The sequence below is a fragment of the Canis lupus genome, chromosome 19 (genome assembly GCF_011100685.1).
Source record: "Canis lupus familiaris isolate Mischka breed German Shepherd chromosome 19, alternate assembly UU_Cfam_GSD_1.0, whole genome shotgun sequence".
Classification (NCBI taxonomy): Eukaryota; Metazoa; Chordata; class Mammalia; order Carnivora; family Canidae; genus Canis; species Canis lupus.
This window is the reverse complement of record NC_049240.1, coordinates 52077843-52100724: the sequence shown is the minus strand read 5'-3', so window position 1 is coordinate 52100724 and position 22882 is coordinate 52077843. Positions and strand designations below refer to the sequence as shown.

At 35.6% G+C, this 22882-nt stretch overlaps 1 protein-coding gene across 1 annotated transcript in view; it reads right to left on the bottom strand.

Moving 5' to 3' along the window:
• The window catches only part of EPC2 (enhancer of polycomb homolog 2), a 117924-nt gene that overhangs the window by 34182 nt on the left and 60860 nt on the right, over nt 1–22882 (bottom strand). The window contains 1 exon segment of the mRNA XM_038565163.1: nt 4201–4346. Within this exon segment, the coding sequence (XP_038421091.1) occupies nt 4201–4346 (146 nt within the window).

The window sequence follows — 22882 nt, the reverse complement described above, 5'->3', positions numbered from 1 at the left end:
AAAAGCATCAGAACATTAGCACTGGCAGCTCTCATGTGCTCTGAGGACCATGGGAAACCATTGTTTTTTCAGCTGTTTGGTCATTCGGTTTCTGGTAAAGTTTTATCACCTTCACTAACTATATAAAGAACATGCTCTAACTTATAGAGTGGAGAGGGGGATAGGTTTCTTTCCATCAAGCTGCAGAGCAGTACTGAGTTTCTTATACAATACTATCAGAAGGACACTGCTTCCTATCTTCCTGAAGGAGATGTCAGGCAATTAAAACACTGCCTCGTATTTCCTTCTCTGGTGATTCTTGCTCCTTTCACAAAGGTTCTTCTGCCTGGTTGATAAGTACCCTCTTTATGTCTCAGGTAACAAGAATTCAATACACTGTTTACAGTTAAAAACATCCTGACATTTCTTTCCCGTGTTAACTATATTTCTCAGCTAATTGATGTTTTTATGTTGCTATACAGTAAACTTTTATTGGGTAATCTGGGTTTTAATCATTCTGTTAAAATTATCTCTGGCTATTCTAAGGCAATCGGTATTCACTTGCATCATTATTATTATGCTGACAGCATCAATCTGAGAGAGCAAGAACTATCTGCAGATACAGTAGCCCCAGATTATTATGACACAGGATTAAAAATCTGCAAAATCTGAATCCTACTACTTTTTTACCTTAAGAAAAAAAGTTCTGCCATTTAGCACTTTCTCCACCAGAAAACAATGGAAACCAGTACTTAACAAAAAGGTTCATGATATTTATTATTTCTAAGACACTTCTGAGTTGTCTGATTTACTTGTTTACATAGATTCATGATTCAGCATTTTTAGCAAGTACATTTAGAATACACAAATGAATAAATTACATACAAAAAGTAATGTTTTAAAAATATAGTCAGTTAAGCACTAAATAATCAACTATTTATATCAGCCCATCTGGTGTTATATAGGTTGTGCAGAAATTAGGAAAAAAACTTCAAAATAAAACTACTACCTACAGAAACTTAAAATATGGCAATCAAGGCAAGACAAATACAATTTTTAACAAGAGAACAGTGTCAGAACTTTAGAACTGAGTATTAGTGCATTAAGATAGAGGGCAGAACTATAAATTACTCCCTTCTAGGAGTACCTATGTTGCTAGCTTAAGATATAAGGATAAATTCTGAGGACAGATCGTGAAGGAAATAGCAACAAGAGGTAGCAGAGGATGAGATGAAGAAAGAAGATTCTTCTAATACTACAGGGGATATTTAGTAGGATGCGGGCTAAAATGGATGGATGACAATGAGAAAGCCATTGGTGATCTGGGTACAATTTCAGTATACTGAAATGCACTGGGGTAGGAGTAAAAGTTAAATAATATGACTAACCTTTTAAAAATGTAATGGACAGAAAGAAAGAAAGAAAGAAAGAAAGAAAGAAAGAAAGAAAGAAAGAAAGAAAGACAGACAGACAAAGGGTGGCAGTTTACTGAGAAAGATGAAGTCAAATAAAAGGGTCTCTTGTAAATAGGGACCCTTGGCAAAGAGAGGAAGATGGAATATGCAAGGAATATACAGGTGCATGAAGAAGAGTTAGAATTAGAAATTTAGGGACTGAATGAAAAGGGATAAAACACACATCACTATGAGTTTTGGGAGTCAATGGAGAGAGAAGGAATACAGAACAGGATCATGTGGAGCTAAGAGAGTAATTCAGAAAAATTAAACTTGAGAGGTCTGTGGATTATCTAGGTGGGGATGGCAATAGCACGAAAAGAGAAAAAAGAAAAGTCCTGGAGCTTGAGAAGGAGGTCAAGGGTAAAGATACATATATATATAATATTCACCCTCATAAAAATGCTTGCTAAGGTGATATTAACCCCAAACACATAGGATAAAAATCTCAAGAACAGAATTTCGAGAAACTCTAATGTTTGCAGAAATTAACGAAAAGGACTCAGTAAAGGACGATTAGAAGGAATGATCACAGAAAATAACACACACACCCCCCAAAAAATCAGAAGAGAATGAAGTATATTCAAAAGACCAAAGGTGATGAGTTTCAAGAAATAGGAGCACTCAATTAAAATGAATGAATGGGGACTGAAAATAGTCACAGCATTTGGCAACAGGAATCTTCAATAATGGCTTCATTGCAGCAGCCTCTACAAAATGATGGGGGCAGAAGCTTTGTCTCAGTCTTTTATGTCTTCTCTACCAACCTAACAAATATTGCTTTAACCACAAACTTGATTCCTTGCCTTGAGATCTGCTACTATGTTAGCTGCCAAGAAAGGAAAATAAAGAAATTCATGAATCCACATTTCAGGCACCTAAAATAACAGCCTTTGGTATCTTTAATCCTTTATCCTAATAACAGGACCATTATCTTGTCCCTAAGATGAACCTCTACCTTTCTCTACACTGCTGAAAGCAAGTGCAATCATTCTCTGGGCCTACCCAGTTTTAGGATTTAAAAGCTTGTCACTGAGCAAAGAGAAGTAATAGGATATTTTACTGACTATACATGAATCATTAATTGTATTGTTCACACATGCTTTTTGTGTCCCCACTTAGAGAAGAAGCTCCCCAAGGGCAGAACATGTGTCATCTCTCTTGTTCACCGAAGTACTAAATAAATATTACTGACAGAAATGAAATAAAGCCAATTACAGAACAGAGAGCTGAAGGCTTCTGATGATACAATTTCAGCCACCACGAGCAATTTCTGAGCAATTATGGAAAGTAGCAGAAATGCTGAAATAAAGACTATATCTAGGATTGCTAGAAAAGTTTGAATATTAAGAAAAATGAAATTATACCTAATGTCAGTGGATCAAAACCTCAGGAAAACTGTGAGCACTAGTAAGAATATTTTTGGTACTTAAATCTGATAATTAAAACAAATTTCCAATAAAAAAAAGAATCTCTCAAAAAGCCAACTAAGTTGAATTTTACAAAATTCAGTTTTTTAATGTCTTTTTGACTACACATTAAATATTACTTTCCATCCCAAGGCGGGCGGGGGGGGGGAGGGGAAACTGGTAGAAAGGCTAAATGTGCAGCAAAGTCCTTTGGCCATGGAAAAGTTATTTAAAGGACTCAAGTTGGGAGGTAAAGGAAAATAATGAATTTCTAATGGGCAAATTAATGAAAATTGTTAACAGTCTACTGTAAAACATTTATTTCTATAACTTCTTACATCAATAACAATTAATATATATTAATATACCACACAAGTACACCAGAATTTTTTTTAAAGTAGTTTATTTTTAAAATCCAATTACAATATCTAGAAGACGTTCATAATAATAAACTTGGAAAACAGAAAAACAGAATAAAGAACATAAAAATCACCAATAATTTGATCACCTAAATAGAACCGTTAGTGGTATTTTGTTGGGCTTTCCTGATCTTTTATTCAATGCACACATATAAATGTAATGCTTTAAATGAATCTCATAGTTTTGTCCTTAACAATTCTGTTTCCTTTTTTTGAACTCTAACATATAAGGAATAATTTCCATTGATATTCAAAATAATGGTTTTTAATGGCTGTGTGATATCCTACCCTACACACAATTTGTAGGTTATTCTAAACATCCTTGTTCAAAAATCTTCGACATTTTCGCTATTTTTTTTTTTTGAGAATGATTCCTAGAGGTAGGATTACTAAACCAAAAGGTATAAATATTTTAAGGTTCCTGAAATATGCTGCCTAATTGCTTTCCAAGAAGGCCATACCATTTTTAATCCTCTCTACCATATTTAGAATGACCCACTAAAGAAAATTATTTGTGAAGTTTCTTCTTCACTAAAAGTTTTAAATAGTATATAAGTAAAACTAAAATACATCTGAAATGACAGAGTACCTTGATAAATCTAAGCAGCAAGTAAGATTTGGTATGAGCTATCTGCCTTAGAGACACAACCAAGCAAATTTAGCCTATGGAAAGGATGAAGAAGATATTATATAGCATTGCAGCTAGTATTATTTTTATATCCAAAAAAGAAGAAAGGTCAGAATAGTACTCTTCATACTTATTCAAAGACATTATGCTTAAGTTTTCAGTTCCAGGAATACTGTAAATAGAAATTCTAGGATGTCAGTAAAATTTAAAAGGCAGTATAATACAATATACTTAGGTCTAAAGAAAATGCAAAATAAAGCTGCTAATTGGATTAATAGTAAGACAGGAGACATTTTTACAAGGTACAGTACCTGATTAGAACTGGCTTTTTCAAGTCTGTCAATCATAATTTCAAATTGCAAAGGCTTAATTTCCATCTTTCTGTTAAGTCTATTTAATAAGGTCTCATCTTCTGAATCCATATCATAATCTGGTTGCTCGTTGTCTAGATTAAAGGCTAGAAAAGAAAAGAAAAATTCTTCAAACTGAGGAGAAATTATGGAGTTATATAGTGTTTATATTTGACCATATAATATTCCTAAATTATAACACATAGACCAAAGAGGAGCTCATGAGCTGACATCTAAAAATCAGTTTCAGAGTATACTTGAAGCTAATGTAACGCACACGTTGTGTCAACTACTGTAAAAAGAAAAATCTTAATTCATATATGACTTAAAATAACAGAACACAGTAAAAGCAATAAAAAATTAATTTATTCTAAAAATAACAGATCACAGTTAACTACTGAATGGGAAAAAATACTTGCAAATGACATATCTCATAAAGGGTCAATATCGAAAATAAAGAACTTATCCAACTCAACACCAAAAAAACAAATAATTCAACTAAAAAAAGGGCAGAAGACATGAACAGACACATGAAAGGATACTCAACATCACTCATCACCAGGCAAATGCAAATCAAAACTACAAAGATACTACTTCACACTTGTCAGAATGGCTAAAATAAAAACTCAAGAAAACAGTTAAGTGTTGATAAGGATGTGGAGAAAAAGGAACTGTTTGGCAAGGTTGGTGGGAATGTAAACTGGTGCAGCCACTGTGGAAACCAGTATGGAGGTTCCTCAAAAAGTCAAAAAACAGAACTACACTATAATACAGTAATCACACTACTGGGTATCCATTCAAAAAAATATAAAAACACTAATTCAAAGGGCTATATGTACCCCTATGTTTACTGCAGCATTATTTACAATAGCCAAACTATGGAAGCAGCCCAAGTGTCCAACAATAGATGAATAGATAAAGAACATGTAGTATACATACAATGGAATATTACTCAGCCACAAAAAGAACTGAAATCTTGTCATTTGCAATGACATGGATGGAGCTAGAGAGTTTAATGCTAAGTGCAATAAGCTAATCAGAGAAAGACAAATACCATATGATCTCACTCATATGTAGAAATTAACAAACAAAACAATTGAACAAAGCAAAAAAGAGAAAGACAAACCAAAAAACAGACTCTTAACTAGAGAGATTAGATGGCTACCAGAGGAGACGTAGTAGAGTCTAATAGGTGAAGGGGATTAATGGTACACTTATTTTGATGAGTACTGAGTAATATACGAAATTGCTGAATCACTTTATTGTACACCTGAAACTAATATAATGCTGTATATTAACTACACTGGAGTTAAAAATTAAAAATAAATACCTTTCACTAACTGAAAATAAAGCATCACGAAATACATGCCTTTTGGCATATATGTTTTCATCAGCAATTATTAAGAGAGGATATGTTTTTTTTTTTTAAGATTTTATTTATTTATTCATGAGAGACACACAGAGAGAGGCAGAGACACAGGCAGAGGGAGAAGCAGGCTCCATGCAGGGAGCCCGATGTGGGACTCCATCCTGGGTCTCCAGGATCACACCCTGGGCCAAATACAGCACTAAACTGCTGAGCCACCGGCGATGCCCAGAGAGGATATGTATTTATCAAAATGGTAGTTTGGTAACATGATGAAAAGCTATAGAAGAAAATTAAGAATCTAGAAATAAGGAGTGCTTCGCTGGTTCAGTCAGAAGAATATGCAAACTCTTGATCTTGGGGTCATGAATTCTAGCCCCAGGCTGGAAGTAGAGATTACTTAAAGAAAAACTTAAAAAAAAAAAAGAGTCTAGAAATAAACTCCAGTACAAAGTGTATGATAAGTAATGGCATTTCAAAACACTGAGGACAAAGCAGATCATTAATAAAAAAGGGTTATACATACTAATTATCTTTAAAAAAACTTAAGTTGGAATTCTACTTCATTCCTAATACAATATATTATATATTTAACAAAATGTTATAGTAAAAAATAGCACAAAAAAATGCAAAAAGGAAATGCAAAGGGAAAACGTATGGTCAGGTACAAGCTCAGAAGCCATAAATCTGATCAAATACATGCAAACACAAAAACAAGATATGTGTCACTAATCAAATAGACTAAGATCTAAAACTTGATGATACGCTATTTTGGAATGAATGGGGGAAGAAAATCTCAAATGCTGTGAGGAGGAAATGAAAGCTGGTATTAGTTCAATTAAAATACATACTCTCGGACTTGGCAATTCTATTTCTGGGAATTTATCCTATAAATTCATACATAGAGACAAAGATAAATATACAAGAGTATTAGATGTGACACTGTAAGGAGTAACAAATATAAAACAATAAAACAATAAATAAATAAATAAATAAATAAATAAATAAATAAATAAAACAAATAATGTACGTGGGAATAGAGAAACGTGATGGTTTGTACATACATGAAATAGAGGAAGCTCTGAAAATGAATGACAATGATATGGAAAGAAACCAATCTTAACTGGTGACAAAAGTTAGGGTACACAATAGTGTACATGTGCATTTAGACATATTTTTAAAATAAAATAGTATATGTATACATATATACTATTACAAAAGCACAGAATATTCTTTAAGTTTTGTTTGAGAGAGAGAAAACACGAATGGGAGAGACAGAAAGAATCTCAAATAGATTCCGCGCTGAGCAGGAGCCCAATGTGGGGCTTGATGTCACGACCCTGAGATGACAGCCCCAATGGAAACCAAGAGTCTAATGCCTAATTGACCACACCACCCAGGCACCCCCAGAATATTTTTATATAGTGCACAAATGTGTGTTTTTAAAGGGTAAGGAGAACACACACACACATACACACACACTCTCTCTCATAAACGCACAGAATACTTCTGGAAGGATATACAAGGAAGTGATAACAGCTTTCCACTTCTGGGAGGGAGGCTGTATAGATAGGGAAGTAAGTACAATCTGCTGTTTGAATATATTTAAACATTTACAAGTTGACTGCTTATAGTATAGAGAATTTATAGAACAGAGGTGGTCTAAAATTAGCTGATAAAGCACATATCACTTCTAGTTGCATGTAGCTTTCAACATCCCTTAGATTTCCTTTTACTTAAATATATTCATAAGCAAGCATCCAACGGGCATAGCTATATAGTGGAATGAAAATATGAAGAATCCAGGAGAAGAAATAATACAAGAAAATTTCCCAGAGCCAAAAAATGACAAGAAGTTTTCAGATTAAAAGGGTTTATTGGGGGCGCCTGACTGGCTCAAGTCTGTTAGCCATCTGCCTTTGGCTCAGTCATGATTTCAGGGTCCTGAGATTGAGCCCCCTGTGGGGCATCCTGCTCAGCGGGGAGCCTGCTTCTCCTTGCTTGTGCTCTCCTGTCTGTCTGTCTCTCTCTCTCAAAAAGATAAATATTTTAAAAATAAAAAAAATAAAAGGGTTATTGCTTATAGCAGCATTATCAACAATAGGCAACTATGGATGGAGACAGAGAGAGAGAGAGAGAGCGCGAGCGCGTGAGCAGGAATGAAAAGTATAGGAAGAGTACTTTTTCAGCTTCTCTCCACCCCTTCACTCTTCCCCCAGCCAAGGAAGGAATGACTTAAACTGAAAGGTGAACTTGGGAGGAAGACCTAATTACTTTAATATCTTTGGGAGCATAATCTTTTAATGGTTCTTCCTTCTTCTGAAGAGATGCATTCTAATCAGCCCTCTACTATGTGGCAAACATAGGTGCTGATTCTGCCCTTGTATAGGGAGAACTGCTTTGTCTCCAACCATTCCCCAACCAGTGGTGTGGTAATCTTGTCTAATTCAGGGGTTAAATATGAGAAAGTCTACTGAGGTCATACATCTATGTCTTGTCTTCCAACACCATCTTTATTAGTAACAAAACTGAAATTTTATGTGTCCATGTCTGTTTCTCAATTAGTTCTAAAGTAGAAAAGATAAAAAGACTGTTACTTTTGCCCTCCTAAGCAAAATTTGCAGGCTATCCAGTCAACATTGTAGGTTATTCTCAATAGTTTATTATATAAGTGGTTATGCTTTTTTTTTTTTTTTTTTTTTTGGACTCCAGAACATTCTACCTTCTTCTGTATTTCGGTCTCCATCATATGGCCCTTAAGATTATATTACTCTATGCTCCGAATTTATTCCGCTCACCCTATTCTGTCTGGTTATTTCTGTAAGTTGGATGCAATAGCACATGTGGCATTAGGTATTCCCTAACACAATGAATGTAAGCCAAATGAGAGGGCTCTAAATTCCAGGCTTTGTAAAAGCAAAGTAAAACAAACATGGATAATTTCCCTACCTTAATTCTGTGAATTCAGAACTCTTCACATAAACCTATCCTTATATTTACAGATTCAATCACTGTATCTACCAGCCTGTGAACCCACCTATACCATGTTTGATACCATGTGACGTTCCATTCCACAGGCAACTATACCAGAGATGAGTAACTGACCCTTGAACACCCAACTCGTAGGTGATCAGTGACCTATGAAATGGAACAGGGTTTAAAGCATACCTGGGCCAGACTTCCTCTAACAGAAATGTGAACATAAAGATTGCTTCTGGTTAAATAAGGCAGAATGAACACACAAATATGTGCCTCGAAATCCCAAAATAAAAGCAGAACAATTTTTTTTTCAAGTGGCATTTATCTTTAGAGGTGATGAGAATGAGCAAGTAAGAATTATCCATCAACTTTTCAGACTTCTAACTGAAACATAAACAGTCCAGCCAGGGGAGGAGAGGGTAGGTAGAAAGAACACAACTAGAAGCAGGAAAATTCCCCTTATCCATCTAAAGACTTAAGGAGAGTTGAAATTAACAGTTACTCTCTGAATGAGCGGGTAGGTCGTCACTTCTGAAAACAGGAAGATTAGTTAAAAATCTTTATATGGATAATTAGATCTTTCCTTCATCTACTGTAGCTAAGTAACTACTCTTCCTCCCAAATGGTAGAAGACTGATGGCTTATTCTGCAAAGGCTGATTCAGAGACCCTATGGGCTCTAGCACAGCAGGCATACTGAGGGAAAGTAAAAGGCTTCATACCAAAGGATTTGAAAGATTAAACAGAAGTCTACATGTTGAATAGTGAATTCTCCCGGCACTCCCATCCACTGCCATCTCACCCTGCCATCTCTACCTCCCAATTCTGCTATAAAAACAAAAACAGTGTCAGCCACCCAAGAATAAGAAAATTGATCAATCCCCTAAAAAACACCCTCAGATAAATGATCTCACTCAAATATAAATGGGCAGTCAAGTAATCCAGATATTTGAGGAAAGACAGCAAAACATCATAAAAAAAGGAATAAATAAAAAAAAAATCCTCACAGAAATATTATTGCATCCATGAAACAAGAACAGAAACAGGATACTATGTTAAGGGAACACTTAGAGAATAGAAAACTAAAAGCAAAAAATAAATAATATCAGATTTCTCAACAACACTGGATGTCAGAAGACAAGTGTTCAAAATTCCTAAGGTAAAAAAAAAAAAAAAAAAAAAAAAATTCCTAAGGTTGACAGTTTCCAAACCAACCTATAACCCTCTCTGTTCAGTCATAGTATTAATCAAGTATGAATGAATCTACAATAAAAATATCAGACATCCAAGAACCCGCCCAAAATGCACCTTTCCACATACCCGTTCTTAGTAAGCCACTGGAAGATGTATTCCATTAGAATGGAGTAAATTTAAAAGTAAAAGAAAAGTATGGAATCCATGAAAGAGGGAAGCAAACAAACGAGAGAAGTAAAGAAATTACCAAGATGATGTATGATACATAACCATACAGCAAGCCTAAGAGCAACCAGTCTAGCATAAAGCAGCAAAATTAATGGTTACAGGAAAAACATGTCAATAGAGGGAATAAAACTGACAGATTATTTAACTGTTTGAACATATTAAAAGAGTTACACTTCATTTGAATTGAATTAATGAAAGGCACACAGAAAAAGAAACAAAGATGTTTCCTTTGAAAATAAAAATCTAAGAAAGGAAATGAAATCACTGTTAAGTAATTGTTTCAGCTGTTAATATTTGCAGAATAATACTATATACGCTAAGTATTGATTTAACAGTGTAACTACAGCCAAAAAATGGGACAGAGAAAGTGTGCTGAGAAGTGAGATAAGAAAATTTTAAATAGAAGAGAGAATATATTTTAAAACTTTTAAAAGATAGTTATGTAAGCCCACTATTTAGAAATATAAAGGTAAATACCAAAAGAAACCAAGGATTTGAATGCAGCTATCCCTCAGAATGGGGGAAAGACTGCCCTTATAAGAGGAAAAAAATTTCGGGATCCCTGGGTGGCACAGTGGTTTAGCGCCTGCCTTTGGCCCAGGGCGCGATCCTGGAGACCCGGGATCGAATCCCACGTCGGGCTCCCGGTGCATGGAGCCTGCTTCTCCCTCTGCCTGTGTCTCTGCCTCTCTCTCTCTCTCTCTCTGTGTGTGTGACTATCATAAATTAAAAAAAAAAAAAAAAAAGAGGAAAAAAATTTCAACTAAACCTAATGATATGTGTATTCATCTGACAAAAATATGTGATTTAAGAACTTAAAAACCCAAGCCCCTCCAAATCCCACAAACACATTAAGAGTGTTAGTGATGGGAGCAAAGAGGTGAAAAAGTCCCATTTAGAATATGGGCCATGGAAGACCAAAGCTGTGATACGAGGAATGAGGAGAAGGAAACAAGTAAAAGATCTCCAGTTCTAGTTTATAAGCATTAAGAATCCTTACACTGAGGGGATCCCTGGGTGGCGCAGTGGTTTAGCGCCTGCCTTTGGCCCAGGGCGCGATCCTGGAGACCCGGGATCGAGTCCCACGTCGGGCTCCCGGTGCGTGGAGCCTGCTTCTCCCTCTGCCTATGTCTCTGCCTTTCTCTCTCTCTCTGTGTGTAACTATCATAAATAAATAAAAATTAAAAAAAAAAAAAAAAAGAATCCTTACACTGATTCCTTCTTTTTTGATTCAGTTGTTTGCACGATCATAAGCAACCTTATAGCCAAAAGTGCCTATTTAATACTTTAACACTTTGTAAAAACAATGTTCCCATGAGGGTTGGTAAAATTTTTTTGAAGTTTTAAGTTTTAAGCAGGACTTTATTTTTCCTGTGATTTGTGTGTAACCCTAAACATTTCCATTTAGTTTTCACTAGCTTATTAATAAAATCCTAATTCAGTTGTTGCTTCTAAGTACTGTGAATTAATTATAATTACTCATAACAATGTTTACCACTGACGCAATTCCTATTATTTCTAAATAAACACTTCATATACATTTTCTCTAATGTTCACAAAACCTGAAAAGGTATGGTTATTTGTATCTTCATTGCAAAATGGAATTGAGATTTTAGAGGTGTTTTAATTAGTTTGTACTTTGTCACATAGAATTTGAACCCACATATGCTGGATTCAGAAGTGCGTGCTGTTTTCCCTTTACCACAATTTGCCTAAAAGGATTACATTTATATGTTCTTCTAAGGGTCTGTGGGTTGTTCTTAGGACTCATTTGTTGTAGAGAAATTTTAAATTTTAATACACTATAATTTATCCATTTTTCCTTTATGGTTTCTGCTCTTTGCCTTAAGAATTCTTTATCTTTAGGTCGTAAAGTTATCCTCACTTTTTGTTTTTTTTTTCTAAAAATGTTAACATTTTGCTTTCCTTATTTATTCCTTTTTACTTTTTTCTATATGGATAACCACTGTCCCAGCACTATTTATCAAATATTTTCATCCTTTCCCTACTGATCTGTAATACCTCTTTGACCAGACATCAAATTTCCACATATGTAATGGGTGGATGGGTTTCTTAGCTTTTTAACTTTCCATGGGTCAACTTATCAACGTATCTCAAACCATAAAATTTTAAGTGTTAACTATAAAAGGAAAGAATCAAATTAGGGCAGAGCAGATGGGATAAATGGCAACTAGACTTCTCTGAATATGGCTTACTTTATAGATAGGACTTTCAGAACGAATTTTACGTAATATGAAGCAAAATAAAATCTTAGAACAAAACCCAAGAATAAAATTAAATGGAATAAAGCCAACTGTCACTTGAGTTCTATTACAAGTATCTTTAAAATACAGTAAAGTTACATTTCTAGTAGGAAATACTCTCAGAGCAAAAGCAAAAATGAGGCCAACAACCAAAAAACTTAAAACTATTTTTGACAATTATATTGCTGGTGCACGTGCTGGCATTACTATTCTGAGACTACTGTGGTGTAAAGTGGGATAAAACCTGGTAAATTATGTAGACATTCTTAGATGTGAAAGAAAGTTTTAAGTGTGTAAAATTAAAACCCTATAGTCTTAAAGTAAGAAATATTAGTATAAATTCATGATGTATTTTATCTTTCAAATTTTAAAAGTACCTATTTCCTTATAAGGTCCACTAAAAAGTCTGAGAGACAGTGGCCAACTTGGTAGCAATGAACACACTCCTAGTGCCTAGACTGTAGTCTTCAAATATGATTTCCCACTAAAAAGAACACAAGCTGCCTGGAGAAATGGGTGCTTTCAGATCTGAGCCAGGAAATACAAAGGTAAGCCTATAACATCTTACTTTCAGTACAGTACAGCCATGTTAAAAGGACTTCAAAGCTAACCTGAATGTTTTTTTACTACTGGCCAAAAATGGATAGGAGTATCAATAAAGGTAATAATGTAATGAAATGAATCGTACAAATAGTCCATGATCCATAACGATTCTAAAAACAATAAACATCCTCATAGTCGCTTTTGGAAAGTACTAAGAAACCAACCTCCATCAAATAGTATGGAGTTTTTGGTTCTTTCTCCCTCCTTTCGTTTTGTTTTTAGGATCTAGAGACTCCCCACCCCTAGCTCCCAGCACATGCATATAGATAGGGTTGTACATGCAATGGAGGCCCATATAGGCTGGAGGCACTGTGAGGGGTTCAGGGTGGTAAGCGGTGCCCTATCAGTCCTTGGACTTCAGTGTGAAGTGACTCCATCCTAGGGTGAGGAAAGGAGGTGGTATTTCAGAGAGAATGAAGTGGGGAGGAGACCTGAAATGTGATTTTCTTCATTGTTTGAGCCTCCTGCACAAGCAAAGGCTGGCCACAGGTCTGACTCAGGCCATTTCTCGTACCTGCAAGTGATATGGACAAGTTGTTCTGCTGGGGAAGCCCATGCCAGGGCATGGGAATTGCTTCATTCCAGACTACTTATGAGCACAGGGCCTCTGCCAGAGACTTTTTCCTAAATGACTCTCACTGTGGAGGGAGATGCTCATTTTGGTGCCTCTGCAGACCAACTAGAATATACTCTATGTTTTTTCTTTTTTCCATACTGTATGATTTTATTTATGTGAAATGTTTAAAAAAAAAAAAAAGACATGCAGAGAAAGATCAATGTTTGCATAGGACTGGGTGTGGGAAAAGGAAGTGACTGTAAATGGACATGAGCTTTCTTTTTAGGGAGATGGAAATTAAATTACAACAAGAGGCAGGAGTGGGGGGACCCGGGAATCAGGATGTGATGAGTCAGGTTAGCAAGAGGGTAAGGAAATTTAAGTCCTAAGGGAGAGGATGAAGAGATACAGTTTTCAGTTTGGCCAATCACAGCGGAAAAGCATCACAAAAGTTCTCACACGTGGAGTGTGCTCTGCCCTTTAAAAACTAAAGCTAGATATTCTGTTCCACTGCAGTTATATGCTTTGTCAGTTTATTTGTGAGCTCAAACCAATTCACAAAACACTTGTGCCCACTCAAAAGGGGAGCAACTATCAGATCTCTATATGGGGGGATCCCTGGGTGGCGCAGCGGTTTAGCGCCTGCCTTTGGCCCAGGGCGCGATCCTGGAGACCCGGGATCGAATCCCACGTCGGGCTCCCGGTGCATGGAGCCTGCTTCTCCCTCTGCCTATGTCTCTGCCTCTCTCTCTGACTATCATAAATAAATTAAAAAAAAAAAAAAAAAAGATCTCTATATGGGCCAGTGAGTTTTTGTGTTTATGTTTTTCTTTTTAACACCTTTATCAGGACATTAGCTCTACACCATAAAATCCACATGCCTTTAAGTGAATATTTAACATATTTACAAATGACTTAGTGTATATTATCACCATCAAACCACATCAGCCTAATTGTAATGTCCACCCTTCTGTGATGTTGTCAGCCATTAACGATCAAAACCTTGATCTGTTAATTCCTTAGGGGCTGCAAAATAGTGATATTCTATCATTCCTTCTTGTTTTGTGTTAGCTGGAATACTTCTATAAAGAGAAATACCACCTCTTCCCAGAGACCCTGAGATACAGCTCACAGAAAAAAAGGTAAGATAAACACTCAATTCCCAGTTATATTAAGAAAATGCTGTTTTTCTTTTAGGGACTGGTGTAAAAATGATATTGTGCTTATGTTCAAAAATTCCCAGACGACAGGACATTGGATTAGCTATATAAAATCATGAGGTGGGGAGAAATGGTGTAGGGAAACAATATTACAATGTTGAGTGATGAGTTCATGGCAATTTGTTGTACTACTCTTTTTACCTTTGAGTATGTTGAAAACTTTTTCGTAACAAAAGCTTTTTAAAAGGTAACTATCGGTATCCCTGGGTGGCGCAGCGGTTTGGCGCCTGCCTTTGGCCCAGGGCGCGATCCTGGAGACCTGGGATCGAATCCCACATCGGGCTCCCGGTGCATGGAGCCTGCTTTTCCCTCTGCCTGTGTCTCTGCGCCCCTCTCTCTCTCTCTGTGACTACCATAAATAAATAAAAATTTAAAAAATATAAAATAAAAAAAAGGTAACTATCTAAAATATATAAAGAATCCCTTAAAAAAAAAATCAGTAAATGATGCAGAGAAAAGTGGATCCAAAGATATGAAAAGGTAATTCACATTGCAAAATGTTTAACATCACTGTAACTGGGGAAAGGCAAATTTAAATCAACAAAATCCATTTCATATCCATCAGATTGGAAAAAATTATAAAGTTTAATAATAATAATGTTATAGGAAAAATATGAAAAAAAAACCCCAAGAACTCTTAAATACTACTAGTGAAGATACAAAACAGAATAACCAGTTTGGAGAGCAATTCTGCAATATCTAGTAAAATTAAACATGCACATTCTAGAAGACCCAGTAATTTCACTTTGTAGGTCTATCTCACAGATGTATCCGTTAATATAGACAAGACATGTATAAAGCCACTCATTCATTGCTGCATATCACAAGAGAAAAAAAAAATCAGAAAAAAACTAAATGTCCATCAATAGAACAGATAATATTTACACAAAATTATATTTATAAAATGAAAACTTATGACATCAAACAAGCACACAAATAAATGTTCATAAGCAACTTTATTCATAATAGGGAAAGTTGGAAAAAAAAAAACCCAAATGTCTTTCAACAGGAGAAGACTTAAACTGTGGAACATCTATACCATGGAATTACATTCAGCAACGAATAGGACCAAACTAATGATACATGCAACAACTTGGATAAATCTCAAGGGAGTTATATGCTGAGTGGAAAAAAGCCAATTCCAAAGGTTAAGTACCATAGATTCCATTTATATAACGTTCTTGAAATGACAAAATTATAGAGATGGAAAACAGATTATAAAACAATGTTGATAAATGCACATATCTCACAAGAGTCTTATATCAGGATTAAATAATTTATGTGTATCATATAGTATATAGTAATAGTATACTGCAGAAAAAAAGGTACTTTTTTCTATTTCTCTGGAGGCTAAGACCTCTCAGAAAAGAGTCGTTACATCTCTTTCTCTAGCTTATTTTCTTAAGGCTACAATTTGTACCCCAATGTGCTTTTGATTTATAAAACAAAGTCAGAAATGCTTTGCAGGGACATGTAGGTGGCTCAGTGGTTGAGCGTCTACCTTCAGCTCAGGGCATGATCCTGGGGTCTGGGGATCGAGTCCCAAATCCAGCTTCCTGTGAGGAGCCTGCTTCTCCCTTTGCCTATGTCTCTGCTTCTCTCTCTGTGTGTGTCTCTTGTGAATAAATAAATAAACAATCAGAAAGAAAGAAAGGAAGGAAGGAAGGAAGGAAGGAAGGAAGGAAGGAAGGAAGGAAGGAAGGAAGGAAGGAAGGAAGGAAGGAAGGAAGGAGGGAGGGAGGGAGGGAGGGAGGGAGGGAGGGAGGAGAAATGCTTTGACAGAATCTAAAGAAACTTTTCAAATTAACTCATGGTTTAACCTTGTATTCAGTCTGGTCATACTTGGGAATAGTTTTTTTTTTTTAATATTATTCTGTGAGTCCATACATGTGAAATTCTAACTTAAAGCAAAAAAAAAAAAAAAAAAAAATCCAAAGGTGGAGGCTGGTTAAATGACTGACAGGGATGTCACAAATGGTTTCTTCTATAAGTTTTACCTACCAGGGAGGAAAACATGGTTTCAGGAAGCTATCAGTGGGTTTAAATAAGTATTTAGTTAAGATAATAAAAATCAAGAAATGGTGATCTATGACCTATGAGTAAAATCTGGCTAGCAGTTTATTTTTGGTAAGCCTGTGAATATATAAAAAGATTCTTACATTCTAATTACATTTTGGAGTAATTACCAAAAAAATTCTTTTTAAAGAGGAGAAGAAAGTAAGAAGTAAAATATGTGGTAGAGACTTATGTGATACCCAAAGCCCAAAACATTTTCTATCTAGCCCTTTACAAAAAACTTGCTAACCATGATCTAGATTAGTAAACAAAAATTAACTGTTTCTGAAACACTGGAGTATGCAAGATAAGCAAAGATTTATCAGGGGAGTAGTTTTCAAAATTTCACTCTTTGTGGAGTACAGTTTCTTCTCTTGTAAGTATCTCTCAGGCTCACCACCCATTTTAAGAAAATAATCAATAATGGTAAGCTACCAGGAGATACTCCCTGAAATACTCTTAGGAATGTGAACCAAAAGCATGAAATCTGTTGTCTAAAAATGAAATCGTCCTTAAGGATGGTCTAGATCTGCTAAGTTGAGGTCTGAATTTGGCCAGAAACTTACTTCCAGGTCTTTGAAGTCACCTGCTTCTTTTTATGAACTTAAAAAAGTCAGCAAGATCTACTCACTAATATTCAAAATGAACCACTATAATTTATTAATATTATGAAAAAGTATAGGGATCCCTGGGTGGCGCAGCGGTTTGGCACCTGCCTTTGGCCCAGGGCGCGATCCTGGAGACCCGGGATCGAATCCCACGCCGGGCTCCCAGTGCATGGAGCCTGCTTCTCCCTCTGCCTGTGTCTCTGCCCCTCTCTCTCTCTCTCTCTATGACAATCATAAATAAATAAAAAATTTAAAAAAAAAGTATAGACATTTCCACTGTAACATGGTATGAATTCCTAAAAATATTTTTGTATGTAAAAATTATATACTAAAAACAGCAGGCTTACAAGAAAAATCTACATAACTTAATTAGAGACCAAACAAATTGTAACTGTTATATTAGTATATGTGCCATTCAGAGTGGCTGGCTACTATCTCAAGGGATACTAAAAATGCACAAACATAATAGAATGGAATTGCTGGCTGTGGGTACTGAGACAACACAGATTATAACAGACTTCTGCACTGGGGCTCCAGAAGTAAATGCAACCTGCCACTAGCTAAGAGTTGTGCAAGGCTGGATGTAACCCTCTTGGGAAAACAAAAGCCTAGGTGCAAGCACTCATTTTTAATTTTCCTCAATATGTAGTTGAAAGGGCTCTTGCATGTGCAACAACCAAACTAAAGCCTTTGTGCCTCCCTTTTGAAAATTTTTAATTCTTCCCTCACTATTCCAGTCCCCTTTGGCAAGGAAAAAAAAAAAAAAAGATTCCGGACAACTTCCAAGTAGTACTGACATCATTCACAGTGTGAGTAATCATTGCTGAGCTAACTGGTATTAAAGAAACACACACAATGTAAGAGACTAAAAACTGTATTACTGAGGACAAAACAAGGATAAAATTTTATCTAGATCACATGTCCTGATACTATTTTTCTTATAAGATTCTAAATTATACAAATTCTCTATGCCACAACTCTTTTTATAAATAAGTGAGGTATTATTTATGAATCTTACCAATCAATAAATGAAATGTACATAAAAGTATTTTACAAGCACTCATCTATGTAATTCTTTAGTTATCCGTTACTATTCATGTCCAAGTTGCACCCAAAGGGGTTTCTTCTTTTGGGGTGGGGGTTATAAAACAAAGTTTGACTTTATTTTTTAAGATGGTAAAATACACTAACATGAATTTATCATCTTAACCATTTTTAAGTGTACAGTCTAGCGGCATTTTTTCACAATGCTGTGTGACCATCAGTACCACCCATCACCAGAAGGACCCAGAGTTTTTTCCATAATTCCATACTAGCATTCCTTGTTATTCTGCCAAAAATATGGAGATAATTAGTACTGTATAGAAATAATACCTATCTCTTACATGCATCACAGGAACCATCTGTAGAGTTAATCAAAAGATGCCTGTAAAACACACGAAATTCCTGGTCTAGGACCACATCGATTTGTTATTAAGTGCTTATTTAACGGATCAGGTAGAGACAGAGGGGCGGGACGTGAAGGTATTTACCCCTGTCCTAGGAGCTTCAAAGCCTCTCGCTCTGAGGATGATAGTACGGACTGTTACTGCAAAAACTCTCTTGGATAGGAAAAGAACTTTATGAGGAAAAGAACCATGGTTTTCCTCACAAACACACTGTGCCTGGTCATTGGGCTCAAGCGCTGTTTATCTTTTAACAAAGTGTGACCCTGTAGCCTTTGAATTACTTGATCATATCCAGTTTAAGCTTTTTCTGATTCAGGCGAGCAGTTTGGCTCCATGTCACCCTTCTTTCTTTTAGTTACTGGCAGTAAAGAAGTAAATTTAGGTACCTATTTCTGAATGTTAGTTCTGTGGAAGGGACTTCCACCACTGCTGGATACCGTATGGGAGTGATGAAAAGGATTCAATGACCCTTCCAAAGGAGCTAACCCCTTAAAAACAAGTCTGTCAATGATCCCTCTTGTTCTTTTTCTACCAGCTCCTGTGTAGTATGGCTCTAGCAAAGAAAGAGGTACAGAGAGAGAGGGGAAAAAAAAGCCATTCTGCTATCAAAAAGAGTTGACCAGAGAATACACTATCAGTATTCCCAAACATGTCTGTAAAACATGCACCTCACATACCAAGAGATCTGAAAAAAATAAAAATAAATAAATAAAAATGCACCATGAAGGAGATAAAAACACCAGATGTGTATACTGCTAACAGACTGAACAAAGCAGTCTGGATTAAAGGAACAGGAATGTACTCTACCATATTTGGGCATGTTTGTTCAGAAAATATCACTAATATAAAGATTTACCAAAGAAGCCCTATATATTGGTCACCTATGTACACATCCTCACTTTCAAAAACTTATAGAAAGACAGGATAGCAGTTTATAACAGTGGGGCTTCGCATTTCTTCTTTCTACCCAGCATACAGTAACGAGCATCTTTCAAAAACAATGAGCTAACTAAGGTCATCTATGTGGTCTACAATGCATGTAAGTAATAAACTGGTCTGCACCAAGACCCAAGAGAAACCACTGTGCTCACCAACAGCCCATAATACCTGGCAATGGCACAATCCTCACTTACACTGTCCCTGACCATAGGGGTGATGTTAACTTCCGAGGAAGAAGAAATTTTACACAATACCAGTAAAAAAAATTTTTTCAAAAAATATTAATAATAAAAATTTCTGAAGAAGTTCCTTCTTTAAAGCAGAAGCAGCTTCTTGAAGCCATCATGTTAGGGTATGGCCAAAGCGGCCAACTGGCTAAAGCTGATAGCTATTTTGTGGAGAGCAGTAATTTTGGAGTTCCACCTAAGGAAGACCTCTTCCCTCTCATCTTAGTTCATATAATAAAGTAGTCTATTCTCTCTCTGTGTAGCTCTCATGAATAAATAAAATCTTTAAAAAAAGGGGGGGGGGGGTGGACACCCCAGGTGGCTCAGCAGTTTAGCGCCACCTTCGGCTCAGGGTGTGATCCTGGGGTCCCGGGATCGAGTCTCACACGTCAGGCTCCCAGCATGGAGCCTGCTTCTCTGCCTCTCTCTCTCCTCTCTATCTCTCATGAATAAATAAAACCTTAAAAAAAAAAAAAAAAAAAAAGAAAAAGAAAGTAGTCTATTAAGGAAACAAATCTAACAAAAAAACCAAAGAACAGTTAATGTGATTATTAAAAAGTGTGTGAAAGGCTGTCAAACCCAGCTTGAAGACTTCCACTGAAGGGGCAGACAAATGTATTGCTTGACAGCTGCTTCCTACCTTAAATCCATAACCCATCAATATACGTTCTTCTCTCACACCTCTTATACTTCATTTACTTCGAAATTTAAAAAAAAAAAAATTTTTTTGCCTAAAAATTCACCCATCCACACACATTTGATATAGCAGCAAACTGTAGGCAAACTTTATATAGTTTGATGTAGGAGCAACCAGTAAGCAAAACTCAGATTTAAAACAGTATAAATAAGAATGGCAATTCCAGATTAAAAGTTTTTTTATCATCAAAATTATTCCATTTCTAATATGGAACATTTTTAACCTAATGTTACTTGTCTTCTGGACAGGAATCAAAGAAAATAAATTCAAGAGGCTGTAAACACTAAAGGCAGTGAGGAGAGAGACAATATTTATTACTATCCTTTCAGTCCTTTCTGTAGAAGCTGATTTTTCTCTGAACTGAATATATATTCGAGGGTCTATAATTTGCCAGGTACTAATAATTCTATAGAAAAGAAGAATATGGATGCCCAGATACAGTGTTTCCTGAGTCTTAATTTTTCTTTTAATTTATGTGCAACCTGTCAAGTGGAAAACTAGAATAAACAGAGATATGCTGGCAGATCCAGACTCCAATTAGCATAACCCAAATTATACAGTAGTTACTCTTTTCTTGTAAATAGAGATAAAAGCCTTAAAAATTAACAGTTCCTAAGGGTGGTCACAGACCAGAACTCAGCTGTTCAATTAATCACATAATTCCTTTTCCTCATGTTGGTGGAAAAATGCCAGGTGTGGGGGAAAATTATGGTTACTCAAGCAATATTTTTTTAAAGATTTATTTATTTGACAGAGAGAGAGAGAGTGCACACAAGTGCACACAGCAGGGGGAGAGGGAGAAGCAGACTCTGCTGAGCAGGGAGCCTGGTACGGGGCTTAATCCCAGGACCCTAGGATCATGACCTGAGCCAAAGACAGACACTTAACCAACTGAGCCACCCAGGCACCCATAAACAATATTTTAATAAAGTAAAAATCTCACTGTCATAAAGTAAAATCTGGATAATTTTCATTTTTAGAAAGTTTTTTCTTATTCATGAAATCTATTTTGAATTTTCTCCCTCTTTCAACTCTTCCTCTCTCCTTTTCCCTGTCATCATTTTCTCCCTCTGCTGGAGCTATATTAAAAAACAATACAAAACAAAAAAGTAAGTTGAAGATCAGACATACCAGTTAATTTACATTAATGCAAATTTTTAAAAGTTACATAATTTAGAGTCGGAAACACCCTATCTTACAGATCAGAAAACTGAGAGGTTAAGAACTTGGTGAGTTGAACACAGGTTTTAGGGTTTTGATTCATAGGGCTCAGAATTTATCCCATTACAACACACAGACACTATTAAATCCTTCTAATCATAGCAACAGTAATGAAAAATTCTTTGAATTTCAAAGGGAGCAAAAATATAGGCATATCAAAAGATTGTTTTTGTTCTACTTTGGACTTAAATGTTTAAGTTTATAAATTATATTTAATAAACAAAGACAATGCACATAAAACAAGCAGTTGTGAAACGGATGTATTAGGCACTCAAGGATTTATTAAAAAACAAATGTGAAATATTAAAAAGAACAAACTCTAAGAGTTTTTTACTTAAAAGTTATTTCAAGACAACATTTCCAACATTTACCTATGAATTATCAATGGTGATTTTTTTTTTTTTACTGTAAGAAGAAGCAAACTTCATCTTTATTAACTAAGCCCCTACTTTCATACATCTTCAAGTTTCCCAAGTGTTTAACTTCTGGAAACTGTTTGCCAATATCCAATCCCTTTAATTCAGACAACAAAGTTAAGACTGAGGTACAAGTACACCTTGTTTGTAAAGGGTCTTCCTTTCAATGTATTAACAACAGCACTTTTTAAGAATGCCATTTATTTACAAACTCACTGGTGTTATATCTTCTTCCAACTGTGCATTTCCTTTCTTATACAACTTTCCAAAATTACTTTTATTAATCCAATGAATCCAGTAACAAACACTAATGACTGTATCTCAAGTACACATATATGATAGGCTCCCTTCTAAATCAGAATAGATATCAATGCCATATAGCATCAAGAAGTATATGCAAAGGTACTCCAGACAAAGTAGCAAGAGCACAGAAATGGAATATGCTTAACTACAAAGAAACATAAATTACCAATAGTGAGTCTGGATAGACTTCAACTAGCAGAATAAGGATTCAGAACTATATATCCATGGAAGTTGTATGCACATATGTAAAATGTATATATATATTTTTAAGTAGAGTTGAATAGTTTTATTACAAGTCTTAGATCAGCAATGCTACTGTA